We start from the raw sequence: 15729 nt of genomic DNA, 5'->3' as shown, positions 1-15729 counted from the left end.
ATTTGATGCAAATATACTTAGCTGCAACACGCTTAACTTTATTGTCTTAGTTATGTCATAGGCATCAACCTTTATATTTAGAAAGTCCTTTAACTGATTCTGTAATTTAATAATTGGTCTCTTTTGTAAATATTAGCATCAGTTGTGTTTACCCATTTTGCAAACTTTTAGTAACCCTTTCCTTGATTTTTAACTCATCAACATCAAGACAATGTTGTTAAGCCAAGTGACCGCTTCGAAACTGATGAATTAGCTGTTGACAGCTCAACTATGTTGTACCAGACTGCTGTAACTTGATACGTATTTCTGTTGAATGAAGTTTTTGTAAAAACGAAAAAAAAGATATTATTTACAATGTTATTTGAATGATTTCTTGTAAATGCTGTGAATCTATATTTGTTGTTTTGTATCTGTATATTAAAGTTAATTTGCCAAACTGGTTCCAGTAATGCATTTGAGTAGTAAAATAAGACTGTGTGTGTGTGTGTGTGGTGTTTAAATTTATTTTTTTAATAGAAAGTGAGTGCTAGGAGGGTTTCTGGATCTACAGCTCATTTCCTGACTGGACAGTGATAGACTTCCTGTCAGTAAAAATTCATCCCTGAATGATCAGGCTTAAACCACTAGACAAGTGTGAGAGAAGGGGTCCCCAGGGGAACAGGGAGGAGCCGCTCGACTGAAGAAAGTCCGCACATGTTGGAATAAGCCTGGTAAAGCCACACCCAGAGTGAAAAGGCCTTCTCTGTAGGAGCAGCTCTTGGATGGACGGTAGATGAGCCGCACAGGCCTTTACAAGCCTTTCGCCTTTCGTTCCGGGTGGAGATCCAGCCGCTTCACCAGGAGATCCGCAGCTTACCCTCTGGGGGCGGGGAACATGCCTGAATTTCCTTCTCTAATTAACACTCAGAGAAGTGAAGTAAATAGCCCATTGTTTGCAGTGAAAAGTATCCCCCGTGAGGGTTGCCAGGCAGCCCGTCCCCACTGTTTACTCCTAACCTCCACCTCCTTCCCAAACTGCTCTCTCCCTTCCCTTGGGCTGCCCTGGAAGAGGGGGTAGCTTAGGGGCAGGGGACGGGGGAAGGTGAACACTGGGAATCTGAAAGGCCTCCCCGGGGAGGCTCCCAGGGACCCAGCCGGTGCCATATGTAGGAACTGGTAAAAAGAGGGCGGTGGGGGCTTTGCTAGAAGGGCTGAGGGGTAGCCGACCTCGGTGGAGCACACAGCCTGCCTTGTGCAGCGGAGAGGCGAGCTGAGCTGGGTAATCCTCCCAGGGAGCGTCTGGTCGAAGCGGGGAGACAGGCACATGGAGTTGTGATGAAAGCTCATGGTGAAGTAAAGTGTGCAGCGACGGTGGGGGGGGGGGGGTGTTCAAGTCGCGGCCTTCGGGTAACGGAGTCCTTCCCTCTGGCGAGTGGCCGGGCGGGAAGGGGGCCCGGGAGGCAAGGCCCAGGCAGCATCCCGGAGGGCCCCCCCAGCCCCGAAGAGCCTGGGTGTGTGGCTTGAATCCAACTGACGGGCCGCGCGAGAAACCGAAGGGGTCGAAGCCGGCTCCCGAAGGACCTGCCAACCGGCGTGAGGTCCTGGGATTTGGTTTCGTGGCCGAAGAATGGAAGGCGAGGAAATTGTGTGGGATTTCGGCTCGTGTGGGATTTGCTCAGCTCGTCCCGGGGACGGGGAAAAGGGTGGATTTCGCAGCAGGCCAGGGGTGACCTGGGAGACCGTGTCCAGCAGCGGAGACGCTGGAGAAGAGGGCGAGGCTGGGCACAGGTGAAGGATGCTCAGCCGTGAGCCCGTCACGCAGCTGTGGAGACGAGACGCGGTTTCCGGGTCCTGCCCCGGGGTGATGGCCGGGTGCTGGTGCCACCGACGGACGCAGAGAAGAGAGGCCGGGTTGGCGGGGGGCCCGTGTGACTTTCTGGTCTACCCGCTGGCCGCTGCGGCTCCAGAGAGAGGTGAGAGCGGGAGGTGCGGGTGGGAGGGAAGCCGAGAGCGGACGGCCCAAGGAGGGGGTCGGCCCTGGATCGCCCCCGGAGCGTGAACCGGCAGAGGAAGAGGACGGGGGAGGAGACAGGGATGGAGAAGGGGAAGACCAGGGTGACACCGGGTGGGGGAGGGGCAGCCACAGCAGGAGGGAGGAGTTGTCCCCGGGGTCAACGCTCGGGCTGCCCCCCTCCCACTAAGAAGTGACCGGAGGTGTCTGGGTGCGTTTACGGGTCAGGAGTTCAGGCTACGGGACGACGGAAGAGAAAGCAGATTAGCTTCGGTCGCCAAACGAAATCCCGCCCTGCCCTGTGAGGCTGTCCCTGCGGTACAGACGAGGAACGGACGCCGGGCGAGTGGAGAGGGTGTTACTTCTGTCCGATGGGACTTGCCCAGCCCGCATCCCCCGTTCTCTGTGTGGCCTCTGCCGTCCAGCTAGGTTGTCCGAGTTGGTTCTCAACAGCCTCTGAAAAACAGCGTTGTGTACGTTTGTCCTCCTGAGGCTATTTTTCAGTTAGAGATCCGTGTTAATGAACTCTGATGGGGCAAAATGAAACGTTAATGATTACGTGGCGTCCGAAAAATAGTCGCACCGTGCCTCTTTCAGTGGCAGGTGGTGTGTGTGTGAAGAGAACACGCGTTAAATACCAAGGTACACACGGTGTCTACAATCACAGGACCCACGCAGAAGTTTGAGAGATCTCGTTAAATGAAGTCCCTTCCAGGGATCTGGAACCTCAGTAATCTGTCGTCCTGTTGGCCCGCAATCGGCCCAAGGTCGGCGGGGAGGCGGCCAAAGCAAAGGCATAAACGTCACTTTAAGGAAAGACACCGGCTGTGGGGATTCCTTCTTCCAGACTCGGAAGTGTACCTCGCTTTCTCTCCCTTGATTAAAAAGGACAGGGGGGTAAAGAGCCGAGTCTCCTGAACAGATAGTGCTAGAAGATGCTACCTGACTCCAGTCTGGCTGCAAGTTTTGAAGCTCTTCCAAAACATCTTGTGCCTTACTCGGTTCCCTCCCCTTCCTGCTGTTTTGCAGATACATCCACTAGGGAATTATGTGGCAGGAAGGCGTGATTTTATTTAGTGAGCCCTTGATTCCTGGTTTGTGCAGCACCTGCAAGCAGCCCGTGGCCCTGGGGTTCAGGTAAGTGCGTTAGGAAACCGCTGCTTTGGTTTTGATTTAAGGCATGGGAGTCCTAAAGCAGCTCTTAATCCGTGTGTGACGATCGTGCTTAGTTATTGGCGAGGTAGGCAGCTGTCTGCCGAGTTTTGGGTAGGAAAGGAGCAGGCTGGTTTCAGAATTCATTCTTGCGGAAGAGGTGAACAGGAGACAAAAGCAGATCTTGAGGTTCTTCCAGAACCCTGCAAACTGGCCGGGAGGAGGGATGAAGCTACAGGAGAAGGCGTAAGAGTAGACCCTCCCCGAGAGCTTTCTAGAGGAGCTCGTAGATTATTTGGCACAAATTTGAGCGTGTGCATGTTTATACGGATGGCCGTGCTTCGTCACGTACACGGCGTAGCTTGAAAACAAGCCCCTCAACATACGTTAAAGAAGAAATACAATGTGCAGGGCATGTGGAAGAAAAGGTACTCGATGAGCGACAGTCTTTTGATTTTTAGGTTCATGAAGTGTCAAGTCGGGGAGGGGTGTTCGGGGTTGTTTCTTCTCTCGCGTGTTACACGCAAGAAGCAGAGCAGAAGCTCGGAGGCTGGGAGACCCACTGTGCGCCGCTCAGCTCGATTCTGACAGGTCTTTTATTAAACCGAGTGACCTTAACCAGAAGTTCAGTAGTGAAGGCACCGTGTCGGTCAGGCAAAGGAGAAACAACCCGGAAACCCAGTCAGGACCTGTTGCGGGGGGGGGGGGGGGGGGTAAAAAAACCGTAAGCACAAAAGTCTTTTGCGGTCTGTGTCCCTCTGCCCACCGCCCACCCCCGGGCAGTGTGTCAGGTCTAGGAGATCACAGCAGAATCCCAGGGTCCTCGGCCCCGCGGGTTGGGCGTTCGGTGGGAGGGTCGCGTCTGTTCCCTGTGATTCACATGGATCCGGCTCAGCCAGGACCGTGGTCGCTTGTTTAATCTATCGCCTGGAGGGCTGCATATCCAGCGAGTGCTCAGCAACTCTGAGGATCGGGCCCACGACACATGGCCACCGACCTTCCTCGCTGGGATGAATGCTCACCCCTGTGGCAGCAGGTGCCTCGCGTTAGTCAAGACGTGGGCTTAGCAGTAGGGAGGGAGACCCCAAATAACAGTGGCTCCAGCAGGCTTGTGATGTACTTCCCTCTCGTGTCAGAGACGGGCCGGCGGGGCGGGTCTGGTCTGGGTGGCCGTCAGGGACCAGAGATTTTCTATCCCCGAAGGGTGGCTCTCCTTCAAGGAGTCCCAAGACGTCTCACCACCCCCCCTACCCACCCACGCACACCCCAGCCGCAGGGAGGGGCAAGGGGCCCGGGGAGGGTGGAGCAGCCCTCCGCCCCGTGAAGCCTGTGGTCCTTGCACAGATCCCTCTTGTTCGTTCCCACCGGCCAGAATCCAGTTTCCTCGTATTTTCCAGGCCTCTGCAAGGGAGGCTGGGAAATGTCCACTGCGGGCAGCCACATGCCGCCTCGAATTTCTATTACGGGGAGCAAGGGGAGGAGGGGGGGGGTTGGAGAAACTAGTGATCTCCACCGAAGGCGTCGACAGGGATTAGGTTTAATACCGAGCCACACCCCCAAAGGCTGCGTCGCGCACATTTGGAGCCAGGATATTTCTTTCGAAAGTTCTTTTTTTCTCTCTCTTTTTAAATCATTCAACAAATAATTGTTGGTGATGTACTGAAAATAAGCAAGCAGAAAGATGCAGTGGCTGTCCTTATAACCTAGGGTGGCGCCTAATAAGTGCTCCCTAGCCTAGGTGCAGTGTGGAGATGGGGTGGGGGTGGCAGTGATCCAGGTGAGAGGAGGGAGGGGGAGGGGGGGGGAAGGACGGGAGAGAAGCGTTCCTAGCTCTCGCGCATTCTGGAGAAACACGTAGAGGAATTAAAAGGTGCATCAATTCCACGACACACAGTGCAATTAAATTGAGTGCATCACTTGTGGGCTGAACTAACGAAACTGAGGATCCAATTTATGGCTTTGTTTTTTTAATTTTTTTTTTCAACGTTTATCTATCTCTGGGACAGAGAGAGACAGAGCATGAACGGGGGAGGGGCAGAGAGAGAGGGAGACACAGAATCGGAAACAGGCTCCAGGCTCCGAGCCATCAGCCCAGAGCCCGACGCGGGGCTCGAACTCCCGGACCGAGAGATCACGAGATCCCGCGAGATCGCGAGATCGTGACCCGGCTGAAGTCGGACGCTTAACCGACTGCGCCACCCAGGCGCCCCTCCAATTTATGGCTTTGCAAGAAGCACAAACACAACTTTTTATTTTTACAAATGACGTATTAATATAACGTCTACTGTATTCCTTGTGCAAACCCTCACGTCCCTCTTCTCAATTTTCGTATTAAAGATAGTGCCATAGCTTATTTCCCTGCTTATTTGGGAGCAGAGCATATTTGGTTATTCACAGTCATCTGTTGAAGGTTGTCTGTGTGCTAGGGTTGAGGTCTAAGCAAGTGCTCAAAACCAGAGAAATAAATGACAGGGGGGGCTGGGTGGCGCAGTCGGTTAAGCGTCCGACTTCAGCCAGGTCACAATCTCACGGTCCGTGAGTTCGAGCCCCGCATCGGGCTCTGGGCTGATGGCTCGGAGCCTGGAGCCTGTTTCCGATTCTGTGTCTCCCTCTCTCTCTGCCCCTCCCCCGTTCATGCTCTGTCTCTCTCTGTCCCAAAAATAAATAAAAAACGTTGAAAAAAAATTAAAAAAAAATTACGGAAGGATAGATGTTAGCTCTTCCCTAGCTGGAGGACAAAATGGAATTTAACCCAATTTGATACCTTTATGATCTTGAGATCTTTTTATTATTGAAATAATTGTAATACATTTTGAAAAAATTTGAAAGGAAAAATATAGACCCTTTAGCAGAGGTTGGTCTGTGCCATTTCGATTCAACTATGACCAGTCACTTCTGAGTTAAACAAAAGAGGATGGTGTAGATTATTTATGGAATTTGGCTCTAAGAAAACAATTCAATTTCCTGAAATGGTGTAAGTTTGTGACTTCAAAAGGAAACATCTGTATTTTCTTGTCTAAAAATACTTTGCCATCAAACTGGACGCTGTGATATTTAGAAGTTTCCATAAGATGGCGATATAATCCTAGACAAGTCTAGCTGGTTTTACTATTTATCTAGAAATATTTTAATAGACACTGTAAAAAAGCATTTTTTAAAAAGGAAAAACCCTCATAACCCTGCTATTCTAAAGCAGCCATATTCATTTGGATATATTTGGTCCTAGTTTTTGTCGATATGCATATAGAATTACATGGGTACCTATGTAATTCATAATGCACGTGCCATTTTATTCTACTTTTTATTTTATTTTTTTTCAACGTTTTTTATTTATTTTTGGGACAGAGAGAGACAGAGCATGAACGGGGGAGGGGCAGAGAGAGAGGGAGACACAGAATTGGAAACAGGCTCCAGGCTCCGAGCCATCAGCCCAGAGCCCGACGCGGGGCTCGAACTCACGGACCGCGAGATCGTGACCTGGCTGAAGTCGGACGCTTAACTGACTGCGCCACCCAGGCGCCCCTATTCTACTTTTTAAAAATTCAACATCAGGGTGCCTGGGTGGCTCAGTCGGTTAAGTATCCGACTTCAGCTCAGGTCACAATCTCGCATTTTGTGAGTTCGAGCCCCGCGTCGGGCTCTGTGCTGACAGCTGGGAGCCTGGAGCCAGCTTCAGACTCTGTGTCTCCCTCCCTCTCTGCCCCTCCCCTGCTCATGCTCGCGCGCGCGCGCGCGCTCTCTCTCTCTCTGAAAAATAAATTTAAAAAAATTTTTTTAATTAAACACAACATATATCTTTCACATATTTTATTTCTACATGACCTACATAATTATTTCAGGGGCTGCATAATATTATACCCAAGCAGCACGGATGGAAGCACATTATGCAGTACACACTTTTGCACTATGACAGATAATGTCATGGCTAATATGTTTGGCAAACAAATGTTGGATTATTAAGAATTTTCGGCACGAGATCACTAAGTTTAAGATATGAACGTCTTTTTATCTGAAAGGTTGTGCGGATGGACGTCGCCTTCAGTGCTGTATAAGGGTCTGGGTTCTGACTTGCTTCACTAGCCTCATGTTATTATTTTCTTCTCCAAATTTTAATTTAAAGTATGTTAGTTAACATATGGTGTCATAGTGGCGATTCAACACTTACATACAACACCCAGTGCTCATCATCACAAGTGCCCCCCAATACCCATCGCCCACCTAGCCTATCTCCCTCCTTCCTCCCTCCAGCAACGCTCAGTTTGTTCTCTATCATTAAGTGTCTCTTACGGTTTGCTTCCCTCTCTTTTCTTTCTCCCCCTTCCTATATGTCCATCTGGTTTGTTTCCTAATTCCAATGAGTGAAACCGTATGGGTTTTATCTTTCTCTGACTTATTTGGCTTAGCATAATATCTTCTAGCTCCATCCATGTCATTGCAAACAGCAAGATTTCATTTTTTGATGGCTGAGTAATATTCCATCGTGTGTGTGTGTGTGTGTGTGTGTGTGTGTGTGTATCTCGCATCTTTTTTAATTAAAAAAATTGTTTATGTTTACTTTTGAGAGAAAGACACAGAACGTGAGTAGGAGAGGGGCAGAGAGAGAGAGAGGGAGACACAGAATCCTAAGCGGGCTCCAGGCTCTGAGCCATCAGCACTGAGCCCGGCGTGGGGATTGAACCCACGAACCATGCGATCATGGTGTGAGCTGAAGTCGGACACTTAACCGACTGAGCCACCCAGGTGCCCCTATACCACATCTTCTTTACCTGTTCATCAGTTGAGGGACACTTGGGTTCTTTCCATTAATTTGACTATTGTTGATAGTGCTGCTATAAACATCCGGGTGCGTGTGCCCCCTTGAATCTGTATTTTTTTATCCTTCGGGTAAATACCTAGTAGTCCAGTTGCTGGATCGTAGGGTAGTTCTATTTGTAACTTTTTCAGGAAACTCCATACTGTTTTCCAGCGTGGCTGCACCAGTTTGTATTCCCACCAATGGTGTAAGAGGGTTACACCCCTTCTCCACATCCTTGCCAACATTTGTTGTTTCCTGTGTTGTTAATTTTAGCCGTTCTGACAGGTGTGAGGCGACGTCTCATCAGGATTTTGATTTGTATTCATGTGACGATGAGCGATGTTGAGCATCTTTTCATGTGTCTGTTACCATCTGAATATCTTCTTTGGAAAAATGTCTATTCGTGTCTTCTGCCCAGTTCTTCACTAGATTATTTGTTTTTTGGGTGTTGAGTTGGATGATTTCTTTATAGATTTTGGATACTAACCCTTTATCTGATATGTCACTTGCGGATATCTTCTCCCACTTCGTAGGCTGTCTTTTAGTTTTGCTGATTGTTTCCTTCACTGTGCAGAAGCTTTTTGTCTTGATAACGTCCCAATAGTTCATGTTTGCTTTTGTTTCCCTTGCCTCTGGTGACACGTCTAGTAAGAGGTCATAGAGGTTGCTGCCTGTGTTCTCCTCTAGGAGTTTGATGGTTTCTTGTCTCACATTTAGGTCTTGCGTACATTGTGAATTTATTTTTGTGTGTGGTGTAGGAAAGTGGTACGGTTTCATTCTTCTGCGTGTCGCTGTCCCGTTTTCCCAGCACCATCTGTTGAAAAGAGTGTCTTTTTTCCATTGGATATTCTTTCCTGCTTTGCCAAAGATTAGTTAACCGTATCATTGTGAGTCCATTTCTGGGCTTTTTATTCTGTCCCATTGATGTATGTCTGCTTTCATGCCATTACCATTACTGGCTTGATCACTACAGCTTTGTAATATGGTTTGAAGTCTGGAGTTGTGATGCCTCTGGCTTTGGTGTTCTTTTTCAGGATTGCTTTGGCAATTCGGGGTCTTTTGTGGTTCCATACAGATTTTAGGATTATGTGTTCTAGCTCTGTGAAAAATGCTGGTGGTATTTTGATAGGGATTGCATTGAATGTGTAGATTGCTTTGGGTAGCATTGACATTTTTTTTTTTTAATTTTTTTTTTCAACGTTTATTTATTTTTGGGACAGAGAGAGACAGAGCATGAACGGGGGAGGGGCAAAGAGAGAGGGAGACACAGAATCGGAAACAGGCTCCAGGCTCTGAGCCATCAGCCCAGAGCCCGACGCGGGGCTCGAACTCACGGACCGTGAGATCGTGACCTGGCTGAAGTCGGACGCTTAACCGACTGCGCCACCCAGGCGCCCCTAGCATTGACATTTTAACAATGTTTTTTCTTCCAATCCATGAGCACAGAATGTTTTTCCATTTCTTTGCATCTTCTTCAATTTCCTTCATAAGTTTTCTATAGTTTTCAGCATACAGATCTTTTACATCTTTGGTTAGGTTTATTCCTAGGTCTCTTATGAGTTTTGGTGCAATTACAAACACAATCGATGCCTCGGTTTCTTTTCCTCTGCTTCTTTATTGGTGTATAGAAATGCAACAGATTTCTCGACATTGATCTTATATCCTGTGACGTTGCTGAACTCATGTATTAGTTCTAGCAATTTTTTGGAGTTGGTGTTAAAGCACAGCCAAAACCCGGCACCCAAGGTTTGCCGCCCTCAGCTGGCATCTCTGTTCTTATGCCAGTGAATAGAGCGGCAGGCTGGTGCCCACGGGGTCTTTCTGTCCCAGGAGAGGCCAGTCCACCTCTCCCAAATGCACTTCAAGCCAGGGAACTGTCTCTCCTTGCGCAACCTGAGAGATCCTCAGACCATGCTGCCCGCTTCGGGTTGCCACACTCCACACTCCTTCCCCACTGGAGCACCGCCAGGCCCACCGGCGCAAAGCTGGTGATGGCACTGACCTGGGTAACTTCAGACTTTGCGCTCTGCGGCTCATAAAAGCTTGTGGTGGTTAGCCCCTCTTCTTTTCCCAGTGGTTTTGGGGAAGGTTTATTCCTCTGAGATCCCTTAGGTGCTCCTTCACTCTTTCTCTCTCCTTCTCCCTCTCTCTCTCACTCCTCTCTCTGTGATCAGGGCTCCCTCCCCTCCACAGCACACACGTTCTTTTCTCCCCCGAGGCCAACTCTCCGTGGCTCCCACCGTCCACACTGGGGTTGCTTTTCTAGCTCTAGCTGTGCAGCCCGGCCCTCTCAGTTCAGATCGGCTTCTCGTGTGTTCAAATGATTTGATATTCATCTAGCTGTGTTCGAATGTTCGAGGGATGAAGCGAGCTCAGGCTACTCCGCTGCCGTCTTAACCCGTCCTCTGTGTGACACGATTCTCAGGTTATTATTATTTTTATGTCCTAAAGTGTCTGCCATGGCACACGCATTTCAGTCAACGCATATTTATTCAACACAGTGCTGCAGGCTTAATACTGAGCACTAGGAGTACAGTAAGGAGAAAAATGCAGTCAGACTTCAGTCATACGGTGACGTAAGTAAGGGTAGCCCTGTACTACGGTGCCGTGAAAGAGAGACATCGGTGTGGTGCCCCCTTCCCGGGGAGATCTGATGTAGTCAAGAGCGTCCCACGAATCCTGTGTGCACACTGCCGTAGGGTCTTGCCTGTGTGTTCTCTCTGCCTAGAACACTTGGCCTGATTCGCTGCTCTGCTCCTTTAGATCTCATCGCAAACCTCACCACCTGGCGTGGCCTTCGCTCCTGATGGGGTTGGAAAGCAAATCAAAAACTCGCAGTGGGGCCTGAAGGTGTTATTCGCAAACTGCCTGTTCCTTGGTGTGTGTGTGTGTGTGTGTGTGTGTGTGTGCGCGTGCCCTTCACGGTGGTTTCCTGTAGAGTCAAAAATCTAACTCAAAGCATATGTCTCATCACAGTAGGACAGCGTGGAATGCTTTACTGTTTTTCATTCTGTTTATTTTTTATTGTAAAGTAAACATCGCATAAAACTTACCACTTTACCTGCTTTTAAGCGTCCAGTTCAGTGGCATGAAGTACGTTCACGTTGTTCGACTGTCTCCGCGGTCCGCTTTCAGAGATTTTCCATCTTCCCAACCCGAAACTCTGTCCCCGTTAGCTTCCCCTCCCCTTCCCCCAGCCGTTGGCTCCCACTGTTCTGCTTTGTGTCCCTGTGAATTCGACTACTCTAGGGCCCTCATACGAGTGAATCGGAGAGTATTGGTCCCGTCTGGCTTATTTCACGTCACACAATGTCTTTAAGGTTCATCCGTGTTGTAATATATGCGTCAGAACGTCCCTCCTTTTCGAGGCTGAGGAGCATCCCATCGTGTGTGTAAACACATCTTGTTCATTCACATGTCGGCGGCCGTGTGGGTTGTTCCCACCTTCGGGCTCCTGTGACTAAAGCTGGTGTGAACACGCGTGTCCAACTATGTCGGAGTCTCTGCTTCGAGCTCTTGTGTGTGTCCACCCCGAACTGGGGTTGCCGGATCAAATGCTAATTCTGTGTTTGCTTTACTGTTGAACATGTGCTTTTCATGCACTTTGTAGTCAACCTTGGTTGTTACAGCAGCGCCGAGAAGCGAGTATCATTCCCTTCTCTGGCTCCAAAAAGTGGTTTGCCCCAAGTGGAGCGGAATGGTAAATGCGAGTATTTGACTTGGAACTCGGCTTTCCCCTTGACCATTCGCCATTCAGAGTGGTCCCAGTCACGTGAGTTCCTTTCAAGAACGATGGCCTTCTGATTGTGAGAAGCTTCATCCACTAGCGGCTTCTGCCCTTACCGGTCTTGGCCATCCTGTCCGAGGTCGATCGGGAGTGGGCCCGTGCCCCACGGCAAGGAGCAGAGGCTGTGTCTGTGGCCCCAGAAACAAAGGCCTTTGCTTCTGGTCTGTGTTTCCCTCTCTCAGCTCAGCTCCATCATCTGAAACATGAGGACCTGGTTGCTTCTGCTCGCCGGCGGGATCTGCATGGGAAACGTGAACGCACAGGACACGTGCAGGCAGGGGCACCCTGGCGTCCCTGGGAATCCCGGTCACAATGGTTTGCCCGGGAGAGATGGACGAGATGGAGCAAAGGGCGACAAGGGAGAGGCAGGTACTCACCACTTGGTGGCCTCCAGCTACCCTTCCATGTACCCGTCCGTTCCTCTTATTCATTCATTCATTCATTCATTCATTCATCACCAGTGTAGTCATCACCTGCCCGCTCCCCCTCCTTCATTCATGCACCCCTTGCTCAGAAAGCAGTGACCGAGAGCCCGCTCCAGGCCAGATTCTGGGGTACCATGCAGGACAAGACCAACACGGCTCCCCCCTCCACCGGACGTTCTCATCTAGTGGGGACAACTGCTTTTGGGCCATCACCTCTGATACTACAGGCCGTCTTTAGAAGCACATGGTGTAGATCTTTCTGCCTCAGATGGCAGGTATGGTGGGTCTTTGGCCCTTGGAGCATATAGAGAAATCTGATCGCTAAATATTTAGCAGAGAGCGCCTGGCTGCGCTGCACGGGAGAGCTAGGGCCTTGCCACACGGTGAGGCAGGTGACATGGCGTGACAGAGAATACCACAGCAGATGGCCACTGAAGCCACACGGCGGGACTCAGGTGTTGGGACCTGCCCCAGGGTCTGGGGATCTGGGGTCAGGATGCAGCCTCTGGGAAGGAGACCTGCAAAAGCCAGGAAACGTGAGTGGATTCCATGACACCAACTGACAGGCTTGGTTCTTGAGCCTGGGTCTGACCGTAGGGTCACATACCTGAAACGTAAGCGGATTGGTCTATCTGGGTACAGGGGGAAAACATCAAAACTCCGATTGACATTCTAAAAGATAAATTTAGAGGGCGCCTGGGTGGCTCAGTCAGTTGAGCGTCCGACTTGGGCTCAGGTCATGATCTCACGGTTTGTGGGTTCAAGCCCCGCATCGGGCTCTGTGCTGACGGCTCGGAGCCTGGAGCCTGCTTCGGATTCTGTGTCTCCGTCTCTCTCTGCCCTTCCCCTGCTCACGCTCAGTCTCTCTCTCTTTCTCAAATATAAAACATTAAACAAAATTAAAAAAATAAAAGGTAAATTTTGATGAAAAAAATTGAGCTTTGAAAATATTTCCTATATGAATTGACTTGGGTGGCTTTGCGTGGTCCCTTTGGACAGGTCACGTGAAGCCGGAAGCATGTGCTGTGGGAGGAGCGAGAGCCCTCACACGTTCATCGTCCGTCCGTGTACTGTGGCGTGTTGTGGTTACGTGTGCCCAGCCCGAGGGACTTTCAAATTGTACTGTCGAACTCTCACGAACGGGTGGGCGCCCGAAATACTTCTGCAAAGAAATCGAAGATTGAAGGTCGACTTGATGAGGCAGACGTTCAAGAATCACACAAAAATAGCGCTGCCATTTCTCTTCTTAGCGTGACCTTTTCCAGTGCGTGTGAGTGGGAGAAAACAATGATGAACTAGTCAGACATCTGACAAGATGTCTGACAAAAACCTAGAGGTTTTTAAGACTTGGGACGTAGGGATATACATTTACATTCATTAGAATGAATCTCATCCCAATTATAAACTGTACCATGAGGTATCAGTCATTGATAGAAACACCCCAATTAAATTAGACATTTCAGGACTCTGTGGGGAACCTGAGCACAAACCATGGTCATTTTTCCTCCCTCTTGCTATTTCAGAATCCTGTCAGAAGATTAGATACTCCTCTGGCTATTTTAAAAACGGTTGAAATGATACACAGAAAGTAACTTCAGGATGAACTAAAAGGTGCTTTGCCAGCAAATGCTGTTGGAATATGGATTTTTTAAACGATTGTTGTATTTTAGAGGGTGGGGGGAGGGGCAGAGAGAGAGGGCGAGAGAATCCCAAGCAGGCTCCGTGCTGGCATGGGTGGGTGGCTCGATCTCACAATCGTGACCTGAGCTGAAAGCAAGAGTCAGTCGCTTAACCGACTGAGCCACCCGGGCCCCCCTGGAATATGGGTTTTTAAAAAGCCTTTGTTAAGTTTTGGAGAAATGAATATTAGAACAAATTACTTCGTATGGGGAGTCAGCTGTAGAGCTGAATGAAAGTCTTGGTGGTTTTAGGTGTTTCTGTGCTCCCGGCATTTGCTAATCCAGGGGATCTGTTGGGTGGGCTGGATGAAGCAGAGGGCCACCCGACATCTCTCCTGCCACTGCCCTGCAGACGGGCTCTGCGGGGTCTCCGATGGGTGACATCTCTAGTAGAGCCCATGTCCCTTTTTGGCATTGGACCAGTCTCATTTCTGGGTAGTCCACAGCCCAGTGCAAGTAAATGGCCAAACCTCAACCTTGATGAACTCCGTTCCTCTACCTTCCCCTCCCACTGGGACCACAGTGTGTGTGCTGTGTGTGTGCATACACATACATGGGATACACTCGTGTCTTCATGATTCCTTCAACTTTTGCTCCTACTGTCCTTCCTTACAGCAAGAACTGCCTTTGATACCAGAGATGTTGACTTACAACATGGGAAGTTGGAGCTCAGGGTTGCCTGTTCTGAGCTCAAAATTCATGTGTGGTCGGCAAAACCTCACTCCCCTGATGTTCCCAGTGGGGCCGGCCATGCCACCTTAATGGGTGACATCTACCACCACTCTAAAGTGCTGGAGAGATCCTTCCAGAATCCTTTCTTCCGTCCCCAATAGCGCCAGGTAACCACAGTCATCTGTGTTTTCACAGGAGGCTAGTGAACCTTCCACCCCACTCTATACAAGATAGAAAAAGAGCGCAAGTGAGGCACCCAGTGCCTCCAACAGTCAGTCGCTACCCAAGTTCAATTCACGAGGGGAGAACGTAATTGTGATCATCTGTGCACATATTACCTTCCTGTCTTGTCTTCCTGGAGCTGGGTGCTTGGGACGTCCACTCAATTCATTTCATAATTCACTTCTTTTACACGACTCACATCTGCCTCTCTCCACCGGCACTTCTGCCAAAGACAGTGTGTGCATGGCGGGGGTGGGGGCACACTCCCAGGACTCTTCGGTCTATACCCCCGATTGAGACCGATGTTCAGGAAACGCAGAATCAGGATTCTAACCCTTGTCTATTTCCTTCTCTTTCACCTAGGAGAACCAGGACATCCTGGTGGTCCAGGGAAAGATGGAATGAATGGAGAGAAAGGAGAACGAGGTCAGAAAGCGTGTTCCGTTTCACCACCCTCTAATTCTGAGCCGTCAGTGACTTAGGCATCTGGCGCTCGCCAAGGACAAGTAGCCGTTGTAGCCTCTGAGGATGATCCAGCAATAAGGACGGCGCGGCCCTTGATCTCTAGAAGTTCATGAGTCTTTTTCTGTCAAGGGTCAGATGGTGAATAATTTCAGCTTCCCGGGCCATATGGTCGCAGCCGTAGCGAAAAGCAGCCATAGATGCGACGTAGGTGGGGCTGTGTTCCGGCGAAACTCCATGAAAACTAAAAGCTGGATTTTACATAATTTTTCGGCATTATTTCTAGGGCAGAATTTTATTTGTGACCACTTAAAAATGCAAACCATTCGTCGCCCGTGGGCCGGATAAAGACAGGCGTGAGGCTGGATTTGGCTCACGGGCCGTACTTTGCTGAAGCCTGTTTTGGTGGGTGGACGCTGGGGAATGATGCTAAAGTTTGACTCCAGGCCTCTGGCAACAGTGCACGAGAAGGTGGCGCTGGAATTGGGCCTGGGAGGGGGAGGAGGGCTCTGCCAGTTGTGACCGGGGGGGGGGGGGGGGGGGGG

General features: G+C 49.9%; 1 protein-coding gene across 1 annotated transcript in view; it reads left to right on the top strand.

Annotated features, from left to right (window-relative positions):
• The first annotated feature begins 1476 nt into the window (after nucleotides 1-1476).
• LOC121012741 (complement C1q and tumor necrosis factor-related protein 9A) overlaps nucleotides 1477-15729 on the top strand; it is a 16429-nt gene continuing 2176 nt past the window's right edge. The window contains exons 1-3 of the mRNA XM_040448047.1: nucleotides 1477-3127; nucleotides 11907-12093; nucleotides 15086-15148. Coding sequence (XP_040303981.1) covers nucleotides 11928-12093; nucleotides 15086-15148 — 229 coding nt within the window. The 5' untranslated portion in view covers nucleotides 1477-3127; nucleotides 11907-11927. The remainder of the gene's footprint in view (nucleotides 3128-11906; nucleotides 12094-15085; nucleotides 15149-15729) is intronic.

Source organism: Herpailurus yagouaroundi, unplaced genomic scaffold (assembly GCF_014898765.1).
Source record: "Herpailurus yagouaroundi ecotype Mexico unplaced genomic scaffold, PumYag 197, whole genome shotgun sequence".
NCBI lineage: Eukaryota > Metazoa > Chordata > Mammalia > Carnivora > Felidae > Herpailurus > Herpailurus yagouaroundi.
The sequence above is the reverse complement of the archived record's forward strand: the minus strand, read 5'-3'. Positions and strand labels throughout refer to the sequence as shown.